Source organism: Siphateles boraxobius, unplaced genomic scaffold, assembly GCF_051911475.1.
Source record: "Siphateles boraxobius isolate OS27281-9 unplaced genomic scaffold, OSU_SipBor_1 19, whole genome shotgun sequence".
Taxonomy (NCBI): Eukaryota; Metazoa; Chordata; class Actinopteri; order Cypriniformes; family Leuciscidae; genus Siphateles; species Siphateles boraxobius.
Genome location: NW_027508799.1, coordinates 25227595 through 25254398, shown reverse-complemented (window position 1 = coordinate 25254398; position 26804 = coordinate 25227595). Strand labels below are relative to the sequence as shown.

At 36.2% G+C, this 26804-nt stretch overlaps 1 protein-coding gene across 2 annotated transcripts in view; it reads right to left on the bottom strand.

Annotated features, from left to right (window-relative positions):
• The window catches only part of nell2b (neural EGFL like 2b), a 58138-nt gene extending 37826 nt beyond the window's left edge, over positions 1-20312 (bottom strand). The window contains exons 1-13 of one of the 2 annotated variants that reach the window (XM_077234533.1): positions 19968-20312; positions 19127-19255; positions 12265-12415; positions 11575-11748; positions 11374-11470; positions 11193-11265; positions 11012-11094; positions 9979-10107; positions 7980-8082; positions 7351-7442; positions 6075-6177; positions 4836-4970; positions 2150-2275 (exon numbers count right to left, since the gene is read on the bottom strand). In XM_077234533.1, the coding sequence (XP_077090648.1) occupies positions 2150-2275; positions 4836-4970; positions 6075-6177; positions 7351-7442; positions 7980-8082; positions 9979-10107; positions 11012-11094; positions 11193-11265; positions 11374-11470; positions 11575-11748; positions 12265-12415; positions 19127-19255; positions 19968-20019 (1447 nt within the window). In that variant the 5' untranslated portion in view covers positions 20020-20312. The remainder of the gene's footprint in view (positions 1-2149; positions 2276-4835; positions 4971-6074; positions 6178-7350; positions 7443-7979; positions 8083-9978; positions 10108-11011; positions 11095-11192; positions 11266-11373; positions 11471-11574; positions 11749-12264; positions 12416-19126; positions 19256-19967) is intronic. The other variant, XM_077234534.1, reaches the window with a different exon arrangement.
• Positions 20313-26804: the final 6492 nt, after the last annotated feature.

The window sequence follows — 26804 nt, the reverse complement described above, 5'->3', positions numbered from 1 at the left end:
TAACTGACAAAACCTCTTATCATGCCAACAAGTTTGTTCATTGCAGAGTAAAGGATGCAATTAGTAAATATCACTGAGCCGATCATGAAGGTAAGACGGAGCAATAATGAACAGATATGGAAACAGTGGAGCACAATTAAAATAATTACAGTAATTTATATAACGTCTGATGTTTTAAATTAAAATAAGATCGGCTGATTAAAAGTGTTCTCGTTTGCAGGTAAAGTCTATTCCAGCTTCAAATTAAATTAATTCCAGTTTCAGCTGACGTGACTACAGCCTGCAGATTATCTCATAAAAGTCCCACAGGCAAAATATGCAATATATTTCTCTGTGTGACTGCACACATGAATAATTGAAAATAATAATGTTTTGCCATCAGAACGCCAGCCTCACTGAGACTCTAAGTCAGAACAGAAGCAGATGCACAGCTGTGAGCCAATCAACAACAGACGCGCGGCTTTCAACCAATCATCAATGTGCTAGAGATCCAGAGGGAAGAAAGAGAGATTAAACATACAGAGTTAAACTGATAACTGCTGAGAGTAATGATTTTATTAAATTGATATAAAAGAAGCAGGGTGTGCACTTAAATTAAAAGGCATCTCTCACCTGTACGTTTTGAGAAGACACAAACTCAGATGAACAAACAAAATCGGAATTCTATGATTTTAGAATAGAGTTTTAGCCTTTGAAAGTTCATAGTGAAAACCATTTATTTCATATAACTTTATATGACAAAAAAAACAACAACAAAAAACGCATTCTAGACAGGCGAATTTAACATACTAACTGGCTCGACACCTCCAAATATGTTTGGGGCTCAAGTCTGTTCAAATCAACCACTGAGTATGCAGGTTTACTTGAAGAAAGCAATGAAAAGCAAGCAATGTTGAAGCTTGTTCCATAGTGCGCTTGTGCTTTCATACATTAATCATGCCCTTTCCATTACAAAACAACAACATGCAGCGTTAAAATGAACAGTTCAGAGAACATGATGGCGAGGTCGGTGTTATGCAGACTACTTGAAAATAATTGCAATAAATAATAATAATGCAGCTGGCCTTGATTACTCATGGATTTCTGAGATAATCAGCAGAAAAATAAAAAAAATCTAGAATAGTTTCCAAAATAAAAGCTGAATTGTTGTTGGCCACGATGCACCTTACAGCCCAGGTGCAGTTTTTTTTAATGCTTTTTTGTGTATTTATTGAGACAGAAACCTTCCTGGACTCTGTTGTAATTAATTGAGTTTTAAAGTAGGTCACAGAAGGACTAAGACTCGTGTAGCTGTTCCCTTGCACCGTGTTTCGCTTCCTTATCCTGTTCTCCTCAAGAGATTTAATTGCTTTTTTAAGTTAAAGATCAGGAACACGTACCATCTGTAGTTCCATCAGTGAAAACTTTCGCATATGCTACCTTTCTTGAACTTTTTGTTTCACTCTTGTTCTTCCTCTATTGCACGCATTGTTAAAACAATGTTAAACAATGCTTGATAAGATGCATAAAACATGTATATGTAAACAATAATATTTTGCTGTGTCTGTATGTTGCCTGGAAATGTAATAAATTTAGAATTTTAATTATTTATATATTAATAATTAAATCAAACAACTTCCTTTTTATATTAAAATGTTAAAAATAGCGCAAAAAAATAATGCTATTAAATTGACACTAAACACAACATAACAGAACTGGCTCCTACTGTAGATTAACAGGTATAACACAAAAAATGGCATGAAATAAAATATAGTATAATAATTTATTTAAAATATAGTATAATAATTTATTTAAAGAAAGTAAGTAAGTAAGTAAGAAAGAAAGAAAGAAACTCAGGTGATTGTTTATATGACTTTTAAATTAAGTCTACTTATTTACAAATGTGAATCATATTTTTCATCATAGGTGAAAAAAGCAATAAAAAAATATCCTGAGTGCCCTTCACCAGAGAAAAAATATAAATAACAGAAAATATGTTAAACATTCCATATCAAATGATTTTATAGGTTATTTAAAAACATTTTAATGACCTAGACACATTAAGTCATGGTGCTATTCTGATTGCACACACACACACGCGCACACACACACACACACACACACACACACACACACACACACACACACACACACAGTACTCTGTACTCACCTGTGCAGGAGTAATCATCAATACGGACGTAGCCGGTGTGACAGACACACATAAAGGAGCCGGGTGTGTTCATACACATTGTGTTCTCCCTGCAGTAGTGTTTCCCCTGGGCACACTCATCGATATCTGCAAACCATAGCAGAACACATGACACTCTGTACCATGACCTGAACACAACACAGTTTTCAAAACATTTGGGAAGAAGCTTTGCCAAAAAAAAAAACATTCACACTGCAGCTGTGATCAATTAACAGCATTTGTCAAGGGTGCTGGAAGATCCAGTCATTATATCATGAGCGAATAACATTACTGTTCACACTGCTGCAAGAAACTGCTAAGACTGTAAAATAACAGGAACGCCAACACCATGTTTGAAAGTTTCAAAGAATATTTAAGGGAAAGCACACAAATTATGTCATTATTTAATCAAGATTGTGTTGCTTCCATTTGACTCATTATCTTCCATGGAACAAAACAATTCAACAAACTTTTCAAATAGCTGAAGGTTAAGCATTTAAACTTTTTGTGCATCTGCCTGAAGATTTGGCAGCATTGATGAAAGAAAGAAGATAAATACATCTAAAGAGTTAAAGGTTTGAATAACTTTTGAAAATAAGATACAGTACTGTACTGTATGTGTCTCAGTTCAGTCCTTAAACTGCATTAACAAAACACAGAGCACTTCTAGACCTTTCACTTTCTGTCCCTTTCCTCCACCTCCTTCACTTTCTCAGCCTCCAGTTTTTTCTCTTATACTTTTCATAGACACGCTCTTGTCCTTCAGTCCACCCACTCTCTCCTCCTCAAGAATACTTTATATAATCTCTCACATTTCGTTTCTTCTCAACCAACCAATCTACACAGCACAAAATCATGTCCTTAATCAGCGTTTTGTCTCTTTCCCAGTACAAATATCCTTAACAAGATATATTTAATAAAGAAACAGTTGCTTGAGATAAAGTATTGTACTGAAGTGATTTTTGAGACTTTTATGCTTAAAATAAAAATGCATCCAACTAACAAATCCACCAATCAAATATCCATCCATATAAAAAAAAAATAAAATAAAATAGACATAATTCTCTGAAAACAAGAGACATTATATTCTCTGAAAACAATTCTTAAATTACAAACACATAGTCATAGCAACCACTTTTGAGAAATAATAAGTATAATATATAGCCTTTGTTTACCAGTTGCTTCAGCCATTGACTGATAAAGTCAAGCTTCATTTTTAAGATAGCATTGCAGGGCAGCTGTAAACAAACTGTAAATCCATCAGAGCAATATGTTTGGCGTAACAGTAAATAGTGGAAGGAAATTCTCCAAAGTCTTATCTGTCTCAATGTGTCTGCTGTGTGGGATTCAGAGCCTAAACTGAAGTGGAAAATAACTCACTCATCACTTCTGTAATTGAAAAAAATAATGCTTTTTTTCGGCCGCTTTTGTTCTAGAAGATATGAATCCCAAATTAATAATTTAACGATTTTTTCAGAGCCGCATTGGCACTGGTATTATCCATATGCCTGAGGCTGCTGCAAACAACAGACTACAACAGTCCTTGTAAACATGCTGAATTTCACCCCAACTAACAGGACAGGCAATATTTAAAGCTGATGTGTGTAATTTCAATGTTGAAACACTTTTATTATATATATATATATATATATATATATATATTATATATGCTACAAGACAAGATATTAGTATGATTTGATCAAATCTAAGACATATCTGGGAGGTCCTGCTGGGTCAAAATAACACTCTTTAGCAAGCACTGTTGGACTTTTTTTTTTTTAACATTTATGAATGTGTTGATTTTCCCTGTTGTGATACTGAGTCAAAAAATAGCCACAGAAATAATACACACAAAGTTTATCTGTTTATACTTTTTGTGGCAATTAACCAATATTGTTACTATAGTTACTATAATTGTCTCAGCACATTTATCTGGGATAATAATAATAATAATAATAGTTAGTAGCCTAACTACAATTCAACACATTCCCGAATGGTAAAAAAGTCCAACAGTGCTTGATAAAGAGTGCTATTATGACCCGGCAGGTCCTCCCAGATATGTCTCAGATTTTATCAAGTCATACTAATATCTTGTCTTGTAGAAACATTACTGTAACAACTGTGTTGTGTAAATTTTGCCATTTCTGGTGACCAAAAGTTCTTCTAATATCACCCCCCAAATTGTCCATTGATTGTCTATGCCGGAGGTGTTCTATACTCCGAATCACAGTGACAAAGGTCACATTAACACAAAGCAAGTTGATCACCTAAGGCAAAAAAAAAAAAAAATAGTCATTGGTCTTTTGTGTGGAAAGAAATATCCATCACATACTCGCTGGGCTGCCGTGTATGTTTAGACAAGGGTACATCCTATTAAAAGCCAGCGAGCCACAGGAATCCTCCTTCACATCTGTACACACACTCGCACAGCATGAACTCCAGGGTTTAAAACGCATTAATTACAGCTGTAAGGATAATAGTGGTGCTGAAATATTCATTCAGCGAGACACTAAGTAATCACCAGTCAACAGCTTTCATCGGCAACTCCTCCTTCTGTGATTGCATGCAATTTAGTGATTTGTGAAAGCCCTGTTATTTGCTTATACAAAACAGAAATTTTTAGCAAGCAAATATGTGGCAGGTTTGAATACCGTGGGAGTTTGAATACCTTGGCAGTAGGCGCTGTCGTCCCTGAGCGCATGATATCCCTCTTTACAGTTGCAGCAAGCTCCTGCCTCTAGGTTAATGCAGTCCGAATTCTCCACACAATTGCGGTTGTGCCCATCAGCACAGAAATCATGCCCTGGGAGTGAAATAAAGTAAATGTGCTATTCAATGCCTAAATCTGACATTTATAATTGATGGATTATAAATTACACTTTTTCCCCCATGTTGACAAATGTTCAGCTCATACTAATAGATGAAAAACTATACAGTACATTCAGTTGGGGAGAATTTATTGTTCACCTACCCCTGGCTAATTGGCATGAAATAGCATGTTGGGACGTCTTGGGACATCACATGCCCTGCGGTGTGACACCATCTTAAACCATTTTAAACAGCATTTTGCTAAGTATTTTATAATTGTTAATAAATTACTTCTTAATGGGGTTTTAATTGGTCTTCTTTACTTGTTCAAATTATTTTACGTGTTTACTTGTAAAATCAGTTTACTAAGCCTATTAAGCCTTGTTTTAATAGATTGTATCTTAAATGTAACTGTACATTCGCCTATTGCACTGGTTTCACTAGTTTTTAACTTGTTTACACTGAAAACAAATAAAATTAAGCATTTTAAGCAAAATTAATAATGCATATCTTATGCAGTTGCTTATCAAATTCATTGATTAGATATTTTAACTTGATTATATATAATTTAAATATTTCTCTTTTTTGCAGTGATTGTATGATCTCAAATTAATAGAAAGAATACATAGACTATTTGTACTTTTAAAAAACACATTTTCACACCACAAGTTTCTTTAAAAAATAGTGAAACATTGAAGTGTAAACTGAATGAGTGCTTTTGCAAACAAAAAACAAACAAAAACATAACAAAACAAAACCAAAATGACTGTATGTGTCCCACACGTTGTATGCAATATTTACAAAATTGTTCAAAAATGTTACTGCGCACTGTGGCTCGATCTGTGAACTATGAGAGGTACGGTAAAGTCAAGCATTACCTGCCCTTTGAAGCATCACTGTTATACTGGGGTGTTATGTGTGTGTGGTGATATGTGTGAAGACTGGAATAGATGTTTGCTGTCATGCACAGCCGTGGCTTGGTGTTGAGCACAAATCTAGTTTGTGTGCACAGTGGTCAAAGGTGGCTGACCTTAATATGACTCCAATCAGTGGAGTGTAGAAGGTGTGTGTTGTTTCTGTGTGTGTGAGTGTGTCGCACCTCTACACACTTTGCAGCAGCGGTCTGTGAGTGTGATCTGCTCTGACTCTGGGCAGTTCAGCTCTGGACAAGTAGTCATCTCAAACCTACGCATACTTCGATCCTGCAAACACACAAACAAGTGTTTATTCAATTAATCTTGCATCTCAAACATCCAGGTTAAAATTCTAGTCGCTAGTTAAGATGCTAATTTCTGAGCATGGTAGCTTTTTCTAAGCTGGTTCAAGCAACAAACCAAATTCCAAGATCATCCAGATGATTTCTGGAACATGACCAACCAGCTTGACAAGTTTGGACGAGCTATCATATTCCAAAAAACATATATATATATATATATATATATATATATATATATAAATACTATTAATAAATGTGCAAAAATTGGCCACTTAATATTTAATATTCAATTATTTTAATTATCACAATGAAAGTTTTAATTTTATTAAATTGAACAAGCACAACATTCAGCATTCAATCAAATATTCTTAAAGATTCATTATTATTAATAATGTTATTTCGACATATGTGTGCGCGTGCAACAAGCAAGATGTGAATTTGTAAATTCGGTGACAAGCGTGCAGAATTGATTTAATTTATGATGAGATGCTCCAGTTCACGTGCTATGGTGAACGCGGCTCGCCGGCGCCTCCATATCATGATTATTGTCTGCTTTATTTGCTTCTTATTTATTAAATCCAGGCAATTGGTCGATGAAAAATTTGATTAAAATTAAGATACAATTTATACAAAACGAAATTCACTTTAAAGAAAGGCTTTCTACAAAACAAAACATAATGAAGTAGTCAAAATCATGCCTGAACCACTCCATGTCTCCTGATATTGCGCATCCTCCTATCTACTCATTTCACTTTCATAATCAACATAGATGGAAAAAAAAATATTATAATATTTTAATAAATATGAAACTAAATGCGCTTATTTAATGGCTACAACACGTACTAGCAGCGTGCCGCACTTGCGCTCAACAAAGCCAACACATATGTTGTGACTGCCCATGACTAGTTTAAAATATTTCCATACCTCCGACTTTCCTTCATACTTGCTCAAAGTTAATTCTCCTGTTTTAATTTTTTTCTTTACTTCAAGCTCCATGTTGCACTTAAGCTACACAATACAGCACAGCGTGCGAGTGGAGGAGACATGTGACGTGCTTGATCATGGGCCCGACCCGACCCGAGCATAGTGGCGGGAAATATCGGCCCGGCCCGACCTGCTGAAAACCTTCCGACCATCGGCCTGCAGTTACACTACTTACCCTGCATTCAAACAGCAGACAGTTTCCCTCAGAGTCGTGTACGCTCTTACGATCACCTTCCACGTACACTCTTCCTCTGAACAGACACACGGCTAAAGACGGAAAGATATAAAGAGAAAAAGAAGAAGAAAAAAGGAACACTTTGTTTTGTCTCTATCCTCAATTAAGAGGATAGAGACAAAACAAAGCGCTTTAGAGTGCAAACCAGTAAAGCAACGATTGAACAAGCATGTTAGATTAAGCCAACCAGAGCACAGTGTTAAATAAAGCCCTGGTCATCAGTCAAACTGCTATTAGCTTCTGCACATTAGCTCTGCTCACTCAAACACAACATGCAGCACACTGGCCTTGAATTATTAATGATAGCAGAAAAAGTGTGTGACAGCGTTGTGTGTGTGTTGACATTCAAATCTGTGCCAGCGGTAACCTAGCAACACAGGGATGTGGTCAGTTTGTCATCGAGACCACAGCATGATTATATAAAACATTTTAGGGGGAAAACGATAGTGAGGTGAATCAAGAAGATGGGGAGATAAAGGAGCAAACATGAGACAAAGTTGTAGCAGCTCTATAGATGTGTGGCCACATTTTGTGTGTGTGTGCGTGTGTGTGTGTGTGTGTGTGCTCACGCTGGCACTCTTTACAGCATTCTCCAGACATGTAGATTGGAGCTGTATCAGGAGGGCACTGAGGGGGTGGGCAGAAAATACTCTCACACTCCACTGTACCATTCTGCAGGTAGAACACACACACACCATCATCATCCTCATCATCATAATTGTCAATTTAACAACTTTACAATCACATGATCCAGCAAAATAAGCTAACAGAATCAGACTGATGCAGGCAACTTAGACTAAAACAAATCCCAACAAATAATCGTGCGTTCTAACAATACTGACAACTACAAAACAGCTAGACTTGCCTGTACTATAATATGTCTTCAAAACGTAACATTTTGTCTTTAATAAATGTACAATGATTTAAGGATGTTTGGATATTTTATTCTATGGTGGAAGCAGGGAATCAAAAAAAGGTAATTGGGACTTTTTATCTCACAATTCAGCCATTTTTTCCGTGCAATTCTGAGTGTATACCTCTTGATTCTGAGACTTCTTTTCTCAGAATTGTGAGATATAAACTCACTATATTGCATACTATAAAGAAAAAAAAGGTCAGAATTGTGTAAAATAAAAAAAAGTCTTAATTGCGAGAATTCTGAAAAGTAAAAAAAAAAAAGTAAAAAAATATTTCATGGTGGATACAAGCCCACAATGGGCATATTACAGAGCCCCGGCTTAAAGAGACATGTGCTTTTCCCAATTCGCATACTATCCGTCCTAAATAGTATTCGAAAATAGAACTTCTACGTCCCAAATCGTAGTATGTTGAAATGAGTGTTCCAAAGAGACCCGGATGGTCTACTACAGTATATCCGGTCAGAATCCGAAATGCAGATCGATGCACACTCACGGCTGATATTGCCCACACAACCCATCGTGCGCTGGACGAGGATTCGGTTAGAACTACAAACACGAGTGAAAAGTGTTAAAAAAAAACTACAGACATGGAGGACGCGCGCGAGTCCGGCGGTTGTGTAGAGAGTTTAAGATAAAGGGGTTTAAGTGATTAATTATCAGTATCTAACCTGACGAAATTTTATTTATTCAATGTTGGCTACGTTATATTGCATATGCAGCAGCATTGTGAACTTTTGTAAAGATACGTTTATAGCCATTCAATTTTAAATGCATCATTACATTCAAATTGCAAACACATGAGGAGAGTGAGAGTCTCCGCAAGAAAGACCCACGACTGGCAGATGAACGAGCTACAACATTTCTCTCCGAAACGGTAAGAAATTATATTAGATTTAATGGAGGATTTTAACTGTGACGAGATGAATGACAGGGCAGTTTACGGTGATGCACGCGACAGAGCTGTCCGTTAAAGATGACGAAGTAGTATGTCCCAAAGCTTGCCTACTCTTTTGCTACACACTCAAAAGTATGTACTTTTTCTTCACAAAAAGAGTACATACTTTTAGGGCGTAGTATAAGTAGGCGAATTGGGACGCAGCTATGGTGATGTTAAAACTCGGATGCGACGAAAACTTTTATATTTCAATACTTTTGCGTTTTCTACAAAGCTTTAGCTTTCCTCTGAGAAACTTTGTGCACTCACAAAATCTTTATGATGGAAGTAGGACATTTTATATATTTTTTATTTCTTGTGGAACGCAATCGTTTTGCTAAAAAAAAAAGCAAATATTTCGTGAGGAACAAACAGAGAGAACGTAATACTTTTGCAAAAGAATGCAAAACTTTTGTAAGAGCATTAAAAGCATTGATTTTTTTTCCCATCACCATGTCCCCTTAGGGTACAGGAAAATAATGCTTCATAGTAGTCACATCATAGTGCATTTCCATCATTCATGTCTCAAATAGCCAACTATCAATGAAAAAGTTGCTTTGTATCAATGAAAAAGTTGCCCTCTAGTTGCTTTGTCGCTGAAAATCGTTGCAATTGTAAACGGCCCTTGAGTTTGTAGTTTGGATAGCCATCTCTTGTTTAAAATCCCAAATAAACAATCCTAAATTTCCCCATCCTGGGAATTCATGAGCTTACTGTGCATGTGCAGTTTCTGCATCCATCTATCCAAGCATCATCATCCCTGTATATCTCTCCGTTCAGTGTACACGTCCTCTCACAGTAACATCCATCCAAGTCCTTCATCTTCTCTTCGGCAAGTGCCAACTACAACACAATAAAGACACAAGGAAGAAGAGAGGCTGTGACTGAATGATGAATCAATATAGCGGGAGGCGATACAAAAAAAGAAGAGTGAGCAAAAAATAAATGTTAGAAGGAGAGGGAAATAAGAGTTTTATGATGAAGGCAGCGTTTGTGGTGTTCACTATTAAGGACATTAAACGGACCGTAGCAAATAAAAACTAGTGGCATTTAACACAAACAAATTTTTTTCACGTCAGTGCTTTTGTGTTCACACAAGAAACTTTGTGTTGGCTCACAAAATGTTTGCGTTCTCCAGAGAAACTTTGTATTTACTTGCAAAGAACTCTTGCGAGCAAACACAAAGTTTCTCAGGAGAACGCAAACATTTTTCGAGGGAAAGCAAAAGCATTAAAATATGTTTTTTCCTCCCATCTCAAATTTTTTCCATCACCATGTCCCTCTTGGGGCTCCGTACACTACAAACCTTGTGTAGTGGAAAGAAAATAAGTAACTTCTCTAATTGCTCAAGTAGCATCCCTAACTCAATACCTTTCTAAACTACTAACAATAGCAACATTAGCATCCTAAAGTACAGGTAATTTTTTTTTCTTCACCATATAAGTAACCCCCAAAATATAACAAAAGCTCCTTATTTTGTCATTTTGCTCAAAACCACATAAAATCTATATTCTGTGCAAAGCATGCTGGGAACTAGAAAATTCACTTCTCAAATGAATGATTTAGTCCCAATGCAAATGGATTAAATAAACTTCTATATAACAAATTTAAATTCATTGCACAGAATGAAAATGAAAGTGTTTTTTTCAACTGTTTTATATTAGCTCAGTATAATTAAATAAATCGAGCAAACAGAAAAATCTGTTTTTGAAGTCAGGCTACCCCAATGCTAAACATTTTAACTTGCCTTGTTTGATGTTTTAGCTAAAATATCTTGAAGTTCCATGATCTTCTGAACCAGCCCATGGAAATCATTACAAGTGGGACAAGCTGCAAAAGTGGTGAACGTGCATTAATGGCATTTCCAGACCAGTGAGTAAACAAAGTGCATTTTTTTTCTATGCCGTCTCAAGAGAGCATGGACTTACTACGATTGAGATCTGGGCACTGGACGATGTATCCATGGGGTACGACTACCAACTGAACATCTTGCATCACTCCCTGACAGAAATATATTGCAGAAAGCAAGTCAGAAAGATGTAGACAGGACTAATGTACAACTTTTACATATTTTATGGTCAATTTTCAATGTGCAAGGCTATGCTGTACCCTGAAGAATCCATGGGCGTCGTTTCTTTGACCAAGCCAGATGTTCGTTCCTCTGGGAAAGTCCATAGATGGCCTCTCCATAATCCTTTCGTAAATTCTAAAAGCAAGTACAAATAAAAATCAATGAGTGTACACTGATAAGTACGAATACAAGGCATTCAAATCCATCTCTGTTGGTCCTTTTATTTTCAAGCCATTCACCTGTTGCAGTCAATATGGAGCACAACTTGGGTGGCGCTGAATGCCAGGGAGACTTTGTGCCAGTGTCCATCTGCCAGACTATAGGGGAAGACCTCTTTCTGCTGCCGCTGGTCTGAGGTTTGGAAGAACAGACGGATCTCATTACGCAGACCGCTGCTCTCTACCTCCAGAAACCTGAGGAGGAAGCCAAGGAAACAGATTTACTTCGTGAAAAGTCATAATGGCGAATCAGTTGCTTAAAATCTTAAAATAACTGCTGCCATAGCTCTTATGTTCCCATGCACAATAGTTCCGCAGGTTAAGCTGCCAATTGGTTGTTATTAAATTCTGGAATGTGGAAAAGCAGCAGGGGAAAATGGAGCCATGGGGAATGTGTGAGTTCTGAATGAATGTGAAGACGAGCAGTGATCCATGAATCTCTTGGCCTGTACTCCGATTGCTGACCTTAAAGATGTGGTAGAATCAATACTGTGTGTGTTTAAGAAATGTCAGTGGACACTCTAATCAGAAATGTTACAGACATTCCATTGGGAGAAGAGAAAATCTGTTCCCCTGAGAAACAGTCAATTAAAATAGAACAAAATAGAAAGAAGGTTTTACTGGAGCAAACGCCTATACCTGTGGATGCACAGATAGGCGAATGAATCAGAGAGAGAGAGGGGATGGATGGATGGATGGATGGATGGATACCTCTGTTCTCCATAGTGGATGGACAGCAGCACTCCTGAGCTGAATTTCTCCTGTTTGAGGGTCAGTAGAAGAGTGAACTCTGTTCTTCCTCTCAACTTCTGAAGAATTCTCTCTGCGGCCTTGAGGGAAGCTCTCGCATTCCTTGATGAGCCTGATGGAGAGATTGACAAAAGACAGAAAAGGACAGAAATACAATACATTAAAAAAGTATATATATATATATATATATATATATATATATATATATATATTAAAAAAAATTATTCACAGATCAGACAGATGAAAATGTTTGAAAATGTCCATCCTGTTATGTCAAGTACTGTATATGTCATGAAACTGCACGTGGAACAAGGACAGAGGTGATCCAAACGCAGGCTTTATTATGAGGAGAATCCAGACACAGGTACAGGGAAACAGGCAGAAGTCAAAACCAGGTAAGCAGTCCAGATCAGCAATCATACAATGCAGGGATAAGGCAAACGGGAAGACCAGATACAGGCAGGAAGTCCAGGAACCGTGAAACTAGAAAACACTAAGGAACTAGGAAAACGCTCAGGATGCAGCACTTACAATACTGAGCAAAGGTACAAACGGCCACTCAGGCTTAAGACAGGTGCGCTAAACAAGATAATCAAACACAGGTGCATAAAATAAACCATAATCAGTCCAGGGTAAAACATAATGGAAACAATAAACTAGGAAGAAGTGCCCCAAAGAGGCTCAAGCCGGCACTCCAGCCGCAGATCGTCACAGTATACAACACAATTTTCTGGTTGTAATTAAATTTGTTTATTATTTAGGCTCATAACTACTGGTACCAAACAAAAGCGGCATAGAGGCAGAAAGCAAGTGACTTTAGTTTTCAGACCATGATGGAGAGAACTATGGCCGTTTTGCTCCAAAGGGACCATCTGGTGTAATTTATGTTTAAATATCCACTCTGGAGCCAGTGTGAATACTGAACTAAGCAGAATAAATGAGCGTGATAAATACCAAGGGGTCAAAGTTTTGCTGGTTAGCATGGTCCGGTTAACCCCTGCTGAAAAGAAACCACACCATCTGCACCTAAAAAGCATTTTTCACCATAATGTCTATTCAGTTTTTTTTTAATTGTGTCAAAAAACAACATATACAGTTCATGCATTTTAGTCATTGCTGCCTTTTCACATAACAGAGCAGGATAGATGAAGGGTTTACAACTGTGCAAATTATTGATGTCATTTCTCAGAACGATTAGTCAAATAGCATCTACAGCTCTAGAGAGCCTGATGTATAAATGTTGCATGTATACGCACAAAACCGGCATATGTGCATACGTAATTTTCCACGCACATATCGGGTTTTATACAAGAAAAAAACGCTTAAATTTTTTTCTATGACTAAAAACAAGACTAAAGAAAACATGATCATGACATTTATATAAGCATACAAATTACATTTTTAAGGAAATGAGGAATGTAGACAGACATGTGGGTCATGTCGTGGCTCGTGACACTGATGTGAGTGGCAATAGCACAAGAATAAAAAGAAAGAGACAGAAGGAAGGAGGAAACACACTGGGGGAGGTGATGAGTTGGCTAAGGCGGACACAGGAAGTTGACTGTCTCTTCAGGGACGAATGTTTAATTCAGTCCTGTCAAAACATAAGAAATGTCTGGGTCTGGTCCTCTAAAAAGGTGGGGGAAAAAATGCAACACACACACTCGCACACACATAAAGGCCAACCAGGGAACACTAATGTTCTGTAGCTATTGTCAAGTAAAGCTCAGGGGAGTTGTAAGCTGCAGCCGTGAGCCTATTGTATGGCAGGAATAAAGCAGAGTTTCACCGCCTTCATTACTCAAATACACTGTACGACAGTGAGCTGAAACTAACCTTGTAACCTCCACAATCCACAGAGGACACCACAGCTGATCTAATGGATTCCAGGACGGTTCACATGTATCAGCACTAAATTCCTCTGGGGTAGTGCTAGGAAAACAGTTTTTTTCTGACACCTCTCTGACCCATTGGATCGACACTTCGTCTCAGATGTGCTATCCTTCAATCGTGATCGCCAATGGATGACACCATTTAAAGGTCAAAGAGCAGCTAGGAACTGCTGGCTATCTACTAGGAAATTATGCAAATGACCAGAAATGACCCTTCAAATAAATACATGTAAAATCTATATAAAATAAATAACTGAAAACACATCTGTACAAAGAGCTAAATATTAAAATATGAATACATTGTTACAACTATGTTCAGACAGAGTTAATAAATAATATTTAGTGTAAATAAATAATTACATAAATAAATACATTTTTAAATATTTATATATTAGTTAGTTTTTAAATAAACATAAAAAATAGTTTATTCATCTCTGACATTCAAGTTCCCAGTTTTCAGGCCATGAGGATACACTCACCTTTCAGCAAGGAAGGGATTTATTGTTTACATCATGATATAATCAATCGCTCCAAGTTATCAAACACCCCAGCCCAGCTGTGCCTCAAGAGAACCAATAACTTCAATAATGATATACGAGGTACTGTGCTCCTGGGAGCAAGATAAACACTGTGTGATGCAAATTATGTAACTCTCTCGACACTATTCTGGCAGAATTTAAATTAAAAACCTTTCAAGAAGGTTGCTGGTGAGTTTTTTTTTTTCTAGTGATGTCGAGTATCCATGCCAGCAATAATATGAGCAATTACATCTAAAAAGCACTTAAATTGATCAAAAGTCAGGCTACTAATGATGCAAGCACTTAAAAGTGTGTCCTAACACCATTGTAACGAACAGTTCTGTAATGAAAGTTTAAAGCCAATGTAAAAAAAAAAAAAAAACTAATTTACAACTGATGAATTATTCACAGCCTATTACAATGACAAAACGAACAAGTGTCTCTCCTCAAATTAACATTTGCATTAATCAGAAGACATAGGTCCATTATTCCTTGCCTCAAAGCGGTGTGACCAAGGCTTGGGACAGAAGCAATGCAGCAGATGAGAGTATTAAATGAACAGTTTATGAATGTAAATTCTGTCATTCACTCATACTCTTGTCTTTTCAGTCTGCTAAACATCTTCTTTTGTATCCCACATAAGAAAAGAAAGTCATACAGGGTGAGTAAATGAGGACATCATTTTCATTTTTGACTGAAGTATCCCTTTAGGTCTCTGCAAAATATGTGATCGTACTGCAGACACAAAGTCGAGACATGGAATCTCAGTTGGGGAATGCAGGTTGAGTGATACGAGTGACGTAGAGTATTCGTCTGGTCCAGGCCGCATCCTCGGGCAGGAGAAACACTTAGCTAATGTCCCTCTTGAATGCATACTCAAATAGCTGATGAACAAGCAGGAATCTGATCCTGGCACTTAAAAGACCCAGTCAGCACCAGGTCTGATGGAAGAGGTACAATTGTGCCAAACTTCTTTCTTTTATTGTTTGCTGCTGCTCTGTTCCACCCATTTACTCATTAATTCATTCAATCAAGGCAAGTTATTCAGCAAAACATTCACACTCATATTAGCACTGGGCACTGTAATGTTATACATATAAAACATTTTAAGGGCAGATATTCAGCTATATCTTTTGGTTTGTGTCCATCAGGATAAAATTAAAAGAGGAAATAATCAGAAAACCTTAAGTATATAAAGGGATAGTTTATACAAAAAAATTCAATTCTGCCATTTTCCCACTCTCATGCTAATACAAATCATCTGTACGAAGTGTCTTAATAGTGGTTCAAACAGCTCATGTGACTGAAATTTAAGACATTGTATACTGATAATCTTCCCATCCAGTGGGCTGTGACTGATTCACTGAATCACTGAGTCAGTGAAAACCAGATTCGTCCAACTCATGAACGAATCATTGAGGTTTTGTGAACTGGATCAACAGATTAATTGAAGAGAATCGACTCGGGCCACTCAGCTATTTCCTATCTTTGCACTAGCTTCTACAAAAATATGCATGATGGACCAATTTTATGATACTCTTTGGGGCTTGTTTTGACATTTTAGAGCTTGACAGCCTCAGTCCACAATCCCTGTATTATATTGAGAACAGTGTCCAGGACATTCCAAAATTCACCTTTTGCAGTCCACAAAAATCATAGAGGTTTGGAATGATGAGTAAATAATGTCAGAATTTAAATTTTTGGATGAATTATTCACTTAAATTAAAAAATAAATAAATAAACTACCATGACATATAAATTACTGTGATATAGAATTACTCTTTCCATTATATAAGCAGTGGCGGAACTATAGTTTTACACTTGGTGTGGCCGCCGCACATCAAAATAAATGCTGCTTTCAACAAGAGGTGAAATGAAATTTCAGTCCGCATCAAACTGCTAGTATAGTGAATTAAATTTTGATGTGGCACCCTGGAAGGTCAATCAGATGTCAGGGGTGTCCAGTGGAATCCAGGACACCCCTTTGGCTCCGCCACTGGATTCAAAATTTTGTTCATACCGCACACCAACACTTTCTCAATGTCTGGCTACAGTGTCACAACAGCACGCTTAGTCTTGAATTATCTCTAATATCTCCCCATCCTCCCCTCTTCTCATTTCTCCTTTCCCCTTCTTTATAAACAGCACAGCAAGGATGTCATTGATGGACACGGAAAGGTCTCTCATCTGCATTCTGCACATTTATGACCTTGTCTCGGAGCCTGTCTGTTAGATCCCAATTCCGCAATCCCACTGGCATTTACTGGAGCGCCAATCAATACTGTGGAGGTGCCACCTGCCCAAATTAGAACAAGACTATTGCTTCCACAGATATCAAATGCCTCTGCTTATCCTAGAATACCAGATTTTTTTTTTCGCCAAATAAGTATGCATCCTAAGTCTGTCTAATGCACCTTTTGCGCGCACACGTGTGTGTGTGTGTGTGTGTGTGTGTGTGTGTGTGTGGGTGTGGGTTTACAGTTGCACACGTAGATTTGTATCCAGTATAAATACATTCCCCAGAACTGCAGTGCGGAACAGAAGTGATGACACAGATGCTGGCTAACTGCAAACCCAGAACGTTACTGCATGCATTAAAATCTGTCATCATTATAGGTCACGGGAGTGGTGACAGCAAAGAGCTTAAGTGAATAAAAGGCTGGTGGTTTTGTCCTAAGGTGCTGAAAAGTGGTTGAGCCAGAAAGCAGAGAAAGACCATCACCATTGTGCCCTTTAGCAAGACACTTAACCCAAACTGCTCAAAGTGGGATGTCAATCTGGATAAACAACCACATATAAATCATCTGAGGGACACCAATGCTATAGAGAGATCTGCTAAAACAACCCTCCAGATGAACTGAATGGAATTTGATTTAATAGAATACACTAGAATACGGAAGAGCAGACATAGAATAGAATAAAATAGAATAATAATAATAGAGTATAAAAAGAATTGAATACAGCAGATCAGAATTAGAATAGATGTGATAGAATAGAACAGACAAAGAATGGGAAAAAACAAAATAGAACAGAATACAGTAGACCAGACATATGTAATAGAATAGAATACAGTAAACTACACAAATAATAGAGTAGAAAATAATTAAATACAGCAGATCAGAATTAGAATAGAACAGATGTGGCACAGTGTAGAATAGAACAGACAAAGAATAAAAACAGAAATAGAACAGAATACAGTTGACCAGACATATGGAATGGAATAGAATCAGACACCAAAGATCAAAGAATAGAATAGACAAATAATAAATATAGTAGACATTGAACAGCATGGAATAGGCATAGAATAGAACAGAACAAAATAGAACACAGTTCAGCAGACAGAATAAAACAGAACAGATTAAAATATACTAGATGTACAGTATAGAAGCCACACACACACAAATACAGCAGAATATAATAGAATAGAATAGAATAGAGCAACGACTTAGTATAGAATAGACCAATGAACAGAACAAAATAGAGTAATTGTCACGGTTGGTCTGTGTTTCAGTTGGTTTTCACTGTCTCTAGATCAGTTTCCTTTGTCTGTGTTTATTTGCTACCATGGTTTTTGATTTACCCTCATGTGTGCCACCTGTGTCTTGTTAATTATCTTGTTATCTAGTCACAGTGAGTCCCGGTGTATATTTAGCTCTGTGTTTGGTTCAGTCTTTGTCTGATCTCATCGCTACATTGTGGTTATGTTCATCGTGTTTTTTTTTATTCCTGTTACACATAATGTTATTTTGAGTTTGTTTAATTAAAGAGACTGCTTGCAAATAGATCCAGTAGTTTTATTTCCATCTATGTTTCAACCCTCGCTGTCAGGAATAGAATAGAATAGAATAGAATAGAATAGAATAGAATAGAATAGAATAGAATAGAATAGAATAATGAACAAATGTGACCAGCAGACAATGACATGAAAAACTTAATTTTAAATGCTAGAAACTGAGTTCTTAAATAACTGATCCTATCATACTGTAACTCTAGAGCAATAAACAGCATAACCGTGGCATTCAGAGTGAGTCATGGAGCCAGATGTTATTCCCTTCTCTCCTCACTGTCCTCATTAACTGCATCTCCTGAATGGGATGACAATTCTTTGATGGGCAAGAACTTGCTGCTCAACACAGGAGCCTGTTTACTCCTGGGACTGATGTTTCACTGTTGGGTTGATCCATTTTTCATGAGAGATTAAGTGGGATCTGGAATTATGCCGTTCTAAACCAGCTGTCTGCCTGGCTGTTTCCTCTGGATTCCAATGGATTCCAATTTCTCTAAATTGACGAGGCTCAGTGCAAATGCTTTTTCTGGAAAGCTGCTCTGATGTCAGTTACACTGTGACGCTTAAACAAAAGCAAAGACCCACATGCCAGTTCAATTGACTTGTGAAAAGCCAGTTACTCGTACCTTCAAACAGATATGCTCTGCTCTCATTGTGGAACCCCTGGACCTGGGAGACTCCAGCACTTGACCTCACAAGATCAAACTCCTGGAAAATGTCCACATGTAATGCTGGATCAACCCCGAAACCTGAAACTAAGGGAACATTAACATGAGGAATCACTTTCTCTGATACAAACAGAATTTAATAAAACAATTAAATACTGTATAGTGAGTTCATGCATTCTATATTTGTATAAAATAAAATTACACTTTACTACAAAAATCTGCTTTTCTAAATTTAAATACACTGATGACCACAACGATAAATCTGGTAAAAACAGAAAACATCTTAATATATTAATATATATTCAATTTAAACTACACTGGCTTTTCCATGAGCCATGAATAACAAACGTGCTCATAAAAACTCCAAAACACCATCACACATTATGAATGGTACATTAACAAACAATTTCGCATAAAACACCCTAGTGTACATATAGCTTACTATTTTCCCCACAAAAAGTGATTTTTTTCACTTAAAGAAAATATATCATTTTGATATATAGAAGTAAATATTATATATTTAAATATGTAGTATTCATTCATATACTGTATACACACACACACACACACACACACACACCATTTAATAGCCTATCATATAATTATAAATGACTTCAATAAATGTGCACGTTTTATAATATTTGTATCATTATACTTTTTACATGTTAATATAATAAGTTGTATAAATATCATAGGTGTTACATCATAATCCACTGAGTAGCCTAAAATAAAACCAGTTGATCCCGTCCCGTTGCTCAAATTCACTAGCAATGAGACATCTGACAAATACTGAGCTTACCATAGAAAAGTCCGACAGCACAAAGCGCAAAATAAAGTTTGAATAATCCCATTGTGAAGGAGGGGAGAAAAACGCCTATTCCATCATGCTGGTGTTCTGCTGGAGACTGAGCGAGATGCGCATCAGTGATACATCTCCAAAAAACGGACTCTCAAACCTTCATTATACTTCGGCAAAACTTTAGCAAATAAACACGGGGATATAAAGCAAGAGTGAAAACTCCATGAGGCGAAAATTCAGCTTGTGGGGATGCAGTGTCCTCTTGTGAATGAGCGGTCAGTGGAGAGATGCAGGTGCGCCTGTCCTTCCTTCGCTTACGGCCGGAGAGAGAGAAAGAGAAAGAGAGAGAGTGAGATTGAACACACGCACCTGCATCTCATAAATCCTGCCACCTGCTGGTCATGCACATGAACATGTTTAACGACGTTCCCAAAACATTTAAAGTTTGCAGATACATTACAATACAATATGCGCAGACAGTATCACAATAATAGGTTTTATTAAAGATGTTAACATATTATGGATTCAAATAGTTAAAACCCTTTCATTCATGAAGTTTTACACAGAGGGCTAGTTGATTTTAAATGTCTATTTCTGTTACATTTTTGCTGTTTGATTATTATTATTATTTTTTGCATAATTGTTTTACTGTTTCAATTCCGCTAAAAGCCATAAAACACTAATGTTAGTTTTGTTTTAATTTTAAATGAAAGTTACGAAGTTATAAAATACTGGTATTTAAAATAAAATGATATATAAAATAAATAATTTTAATAATTATAAATCAATTATTAATTATTCTTGACTTGTTTTTAAAGGGGTTACTTTAAAGATTTAAGTATATTCCCCAATATGTTAACGATATAAAATAACTAATGTAAATCAGTGGAACTGACTAAATATTCTTTCACTAAAGTCATATGGACAAGATTTTGTCGCTTGGATAATAACTAAGACATGTTGCCATGGCATCTGCAGTGCATTTCCATATGGTGAAGGGTCAGAGAAGACGGTCATGTGAGGCAGAATTGATCATTAGAGGACCATTCAAACAGGTCATGCATCCAGCAAGAATTTTACAACAGGACGTGTCAGACATGCACCATTGACACATGAAGCACAGCACTGTGTTAAAATGGTCTGCTTTCTAAAAATGTTACAGTTGCATCTGGTATCTTTCCATGCGAATATGGCTGCAACACAGTTTGTGTGTACATGTGCAGTGATAGCTCATGCATTATTAATGAATCATCTGGATGGCAAACCTATAAATCTGATTACATGATCCCTCCGTCACTTATTATTTATTAGGCCACTATAGCAATATGCATTATATTAATGCAAGTGCATGTAAACCAGAAACCAGCGGTGAAAACAGAGAGAAAGAGAGCAAGAAAATGTTTGATGTCATTGTGCGCACCTTTCAGTTTCCATAATGACAGCTCAAGGCATCAGTTAGACAGAAGGCAACATAAAAAGCAATGCACAGGGAGGTAGCTGTCTTCGATATCAGCTCAGGCACTACATAACAACAAGTGTTTCAGACAACAGCCTGTCTGCATGAACATTTTTGAGGCCTCCATAAAAGCAGCAGTTTGGGACTCTAGTATAGGCTATAAGTGCTGTGATCATTCTCTTAACAATAGATAGACAGACGAACGGACGGACGGATGACAGACAGACAGACAGATAGATAGATACCGCTAGTTTAGTTTATGACTGATTATGCTGCTGAAAAAAATGTTTAAACCAGTGGTTTATTGGTCTCACAACCTGGTCAGGCTGGTCTTTTGGTGGGTTTTTGTTCACTTTTCATCTTGGTCGTGCCGGAAGACCAGCTTAAACCATCTAATACCAGCTAAGGCTGCTTTAGGGGTTTTCAGCATGGTATGGGTTGGCATTTTATACAATGTAAAATACATAGGAGACCAATGCACCTATGTACATATACACCCTATAAAAAGGACTCAAAAGCAGTGATTCAGTCTTAAAGTATCGCACTGCTGCTGAGAACTTGACAGGTTCGCTGTGGCATCTGTGTTTTTAATTAATCAGCACAAAACCATCTTAAGCCACCTCTCAGAGATGACTGCAGATCCCTTTATCCAACAAGACTACTCTTCACTCAAACAAGCACTCACTGCTGTCTCCACTTCACTAACGAATGAGCCTCTCTAAACCTGTGAGAGGCACACACACAGCTCTGCAAGTGCACCATGAAAACACTTATCCAATGTACAAGTACAATTGCGGAGGATGGAGTGTTATCCTGACATCACAGAGGGTGGAGTATTTTTCATCTTCAAAAACTTGTTCTTCAACCTGAGTCTGTGTCGCTAAGAAACAAACAAATATTGCACTGTGAATTTTTAATGATGTTATAATGCAGGTTTATTTAAAATAAGAGTAAAGCATAAGGAAAACGTAAAAGTATAGTTGAACTGTATACAATTTATGATTTTACATTATTACATATTGCATAATAAATAAAACATTCTGAATATAAATACAATCCTGACAGACAGATACACCGTAAAAATAAATTTGTTCAGTTTACTTAATTCAATTGTGCAAACTCATTGCCTTAATTTAATTAAGGAAGCATAACTTAATTACATCAAGTTCTTCTTACTTAATCTATTTAAGTTTTGTCTGTGATCTGAGGAAGTGTACTCACAGAGTGCATTGCGGCATGAATAAATTAATTGCTTTGTTTTACCATTTTTGGCTTTATTTTACCATTAAATTTTTTTTGGGGTTACACTGAAAAGAGACAGGAAATTAAATTGTAATGGTCTAATTAATAATAATTTTTTTTTTTTTTAAACTTACCATTGTTGTGGTTTGCATGCTGAATGTTGAAGTCTGTGTGTGAGTCAAGCAAAATTGCAAGATATTATCACAAATATAGAGGGATTATATCAACCCAATTAAAAGTTTATGCCATAAGTGTTAGCAATAAAATTTTAAAAGATCATTATTAAACATGAAATATAGTTATGTTATACATCATTAATATATTCATTAAGAACATGGAAATAATTTAAGTATAAATATATATATATATATATATATATATATATATACATATATATATATATATATATATATATAATGTATGTCTTCACTTCCTTTGAAATCAAATAACTGTGATTTCATGTTGCATAACTGCATCAATTGGAAGAGAATCACAATAATATAAATGAAGTTCCAAGTGCCCAACCAAAGGGAACACTAATCACAATAATGGTGAGAAATTTTAGGAAATCAACATGAATTTATGAAGTCAACTTATGTGACGTTCTCCCAAAATGTTTAGTTGTATTGACAATAACATTCAAGATGACTAGAAAATGAGCGTATGCAACTAAGAAGAACAATAATTGCAGAAATGGAAGAAATGAGTAAAAGTCTATTAAGAATTGCCCCGCATCAAAAACCATTTGCCCCACCTCTTTTTCTTTTCTTTTTTCTTTTTTTTTTCTTTGGCAAGATGGTATACTCAAACCCGTCAAGTAATGTTTACTAGGGTTTTCTGAGTAATGAAGGCATAGCATGCAAACAGTACAGATTACTAAATTATTTTTTGTAAGTTCAACACATGAGTGATTAAAGTTAACTAAAAAAAAAGTAAGAACAATGTTAGATTTTACAGTGTAGACAGACAGACAGACAGACAGACCTTGTGCCCTTGAGACAGATAGATAGGTAAAGGTGAGATGGATGGATGGATGGATGGATGGATGGATGGATGGATGGATGGATGGAACAAAAAAATATAGAGGTACAATGCTGACATCTAGTGGAAAATAACAGATACGCATATTCTTATATCTAAATGGAGGAATACTATTGACTTGAATATATTTGGATATTTCACCATCACAACATTACAATGTAAAGTATATTCATTTTTTGATTTAGCAAAAAGATTACAAAGTGCATTTATCAAATATTTACATACTACAAAATTGTATAAATATGTAATTCTTAAGGTGCACGCAGTAATCAAGGATCCAGCTTGTGCAACTGACCAAAAACAGACAAAAGTGGCAGTAGAAAGTCTAATATTTCTGGAATGAAAAATAACCGGTGAATTGACACACACACAAAAAAAAACTTTAAAAATGTGCAAAATATGCAGTAGCAAAGCACATAGTTCTCCATGTTGCTAAAAAAGTAAATCGGAATATAAACAATCATAAATGGGCAGCCAAAGCATGTGCACACATCCTCACAAGCAGTGACTGCTTATCTGAAAAACATCCCATGATATCAACAACTTGACTGTAATGAATACCCAACTGTTCTGATTACTCTCTATACCCTTTCTTGTCAGTTTGTTTAAATCACTTCACTGTGCAACATCATAAGCCATGTGAGCCCGTGCGAGTGGTCAAAGGTGAGTCTTGTTGCTGCCACAACATTAGCGTGATTCAGCAGCACGCTGGTTTAAGGGCTGCACACACTACACGAACACGCAGCCAAACGTGAAGACCTCTGCCAACCCGTGTCATGCCATATTAACTAACTGCTTTGCCAAAATATACTTTTTCCAAACACTTAGGAGGCGTCCCCTGCGGGCTGGATCTACAGTACGTAAAATCAAATATTCCAGATCAGCTGTATGCATATGCAGCATGCCATATGGAACCCATCTGAACCAATCATAAACGCAGATGACTGCCTGCTCTGACTGCATGTGGCCCACCAGCAGTCTCTTCAACTTGGACCCTCTTAAAATGTACTGTTGCCAAATAAATCTGTACACAAAGTGTAGGCAAGAATGTTCATCTGTTATAAATGTGAACGCAGGTGATGTCTTTAAGCACAGTCATGCAGGCCAGACATGAGCCAAAGCCTTTTCAGGAGGTCAGAAAATAACATTGTGCAATTAGATGAAGATTTCTAAGAAATCTTTTTCATTTCACCAACAATTTTCGCAAAGTACATTGTATATTGCTCTCATTTTTAAAAGGATCTAGAAGACATCGATGCTATTTATGTACATATAGTTAGTGTACGGAGAGTCAGCCCTATACTTGAGAGTGCATTTGTCCATCTTTATGTGCATTTATGAGTGGAAATGTCAATCTGGCATGTACCCACTCAATGTATGATTCATTATGTTTTTTTTTTAAGTTAATTTGATCTTTCTTTGCGATTGAATTCAGTTGGACTTTTTGCAGAGCATGAAAGTTTGACTTGCAACTAGACGGTCATTAGCATCAGGTCATTAGTGAAGCATTTGTTGATGTTGACTTTGCACAACTCATTTACATTCACATCAAATTGACATCAAGCAATGATTCATTTTGCAATCTTGCCTTCCCCACGTTTTCAACAGAAGTCTCCACATGTCCTGCCTCTAAGAATAAAGAATATGATTCAGTACCATGGACAGCAACTACATGTCTAATGCAGTTACTGTCCATGGTGCTGAATCATATTAGCGTTTTGCTTCTTATTAGTAAAAAGAAAGCATTTGATTACTTTACTGAAAGTCTCAAAGAAAATTAAATAAAATAATAATAATAATAAAAAAGAAAGTAAAAAATAAATGCTAAAATGCTTGTCTGTTTGTAAGTCAAATATTTTTCTAAATAATTTCAATCTTTTCTTTACTCTCCGGTTTATGTTATGGGGGTTTCTATTAATTTGTGCAGTAACAAATTGGTGCTTTCATTTAATCAAATGTTAAAAAGAATCATACTTACAGGATGTGTAGACTTGGGAGCTGTGACTGGTAATCTCACGTGGAGCCAAAAGACGTGATATATACACTTCGACACATATACCCAAATATATATATCCAATATATCCAAACCCGACAATTGTCAGTATAAACAAGACTGGGTCTTTTCAGGATAAAATATAGATCTTTGAGGCAAAGATCTTTGTCATCAGGCTCAATTAGAAGACTTAATTTTAGAATTATTATAATTATTAATGAAGGTGAAGAAAGTTTCTGTCATAATGTTTTTGAACAGCATTGAAGAACACTATACCATTCAAAAGTTTTGTTTTTTTTAACAGAAATTCTGAGCTTTCTAAGAAAAGATGCATTAGTTAGAATTGGTAAAAAAATGACAGTAAAGACATTTATAAAGTTTAAAAGATTTAGATTTATAATGTAATATAACATTTGCATTTAAAATAAATGCTGTTCTTTTGAACTTTCTATCATTTAAATAGCCTGACAAAAATATGCATCACGTTTTTTTTTTAATATGAGAACAATTGTTTTAAATATTGATAATAATATTATCTTATCTAATATTACTAAAGGTTTCTTGACCACCAAATCAGCATATAATACTATATAATAATACTAAATAATTTCACAATAATACGATTTTTACTTTATTTTCAATCAAATAAATGCAGCCTTCGTTAGCATAAGACACTTCTTTCAAAAACATTAAAAAATCTTACCAACCATAAACTTTTGAATGGTAATACTTCAGCAAAAAAGAAAACTATTTTTAGTTGTAGAGTTTTATCCAGTCACCTCATCTTTATCACTTCAGTCAGCTTGTTTCATTCACATCATCATATAAGATGACATTTTGTCCACATGCTATTTTCATCCCTGATGAAAGTAGATTTGAGAGGATTTGAGAGGAACACTCACTGTTTTATGGATTTGAGATAATTTGAGAGTAACACTCAATGTTTTATGACAGTTTGTAAGATTTTGCATCTAACAATAGTCCTCCTGTTTTGTTTGACCCATTTCCAGCTGGCTAACGTCATAGTTACATTCAGTTTAACATCGACCCGTCATAGCCGCACACATTGTGCCTTGAGGGTTGGGTGGCGTATGATCGTCGTCAC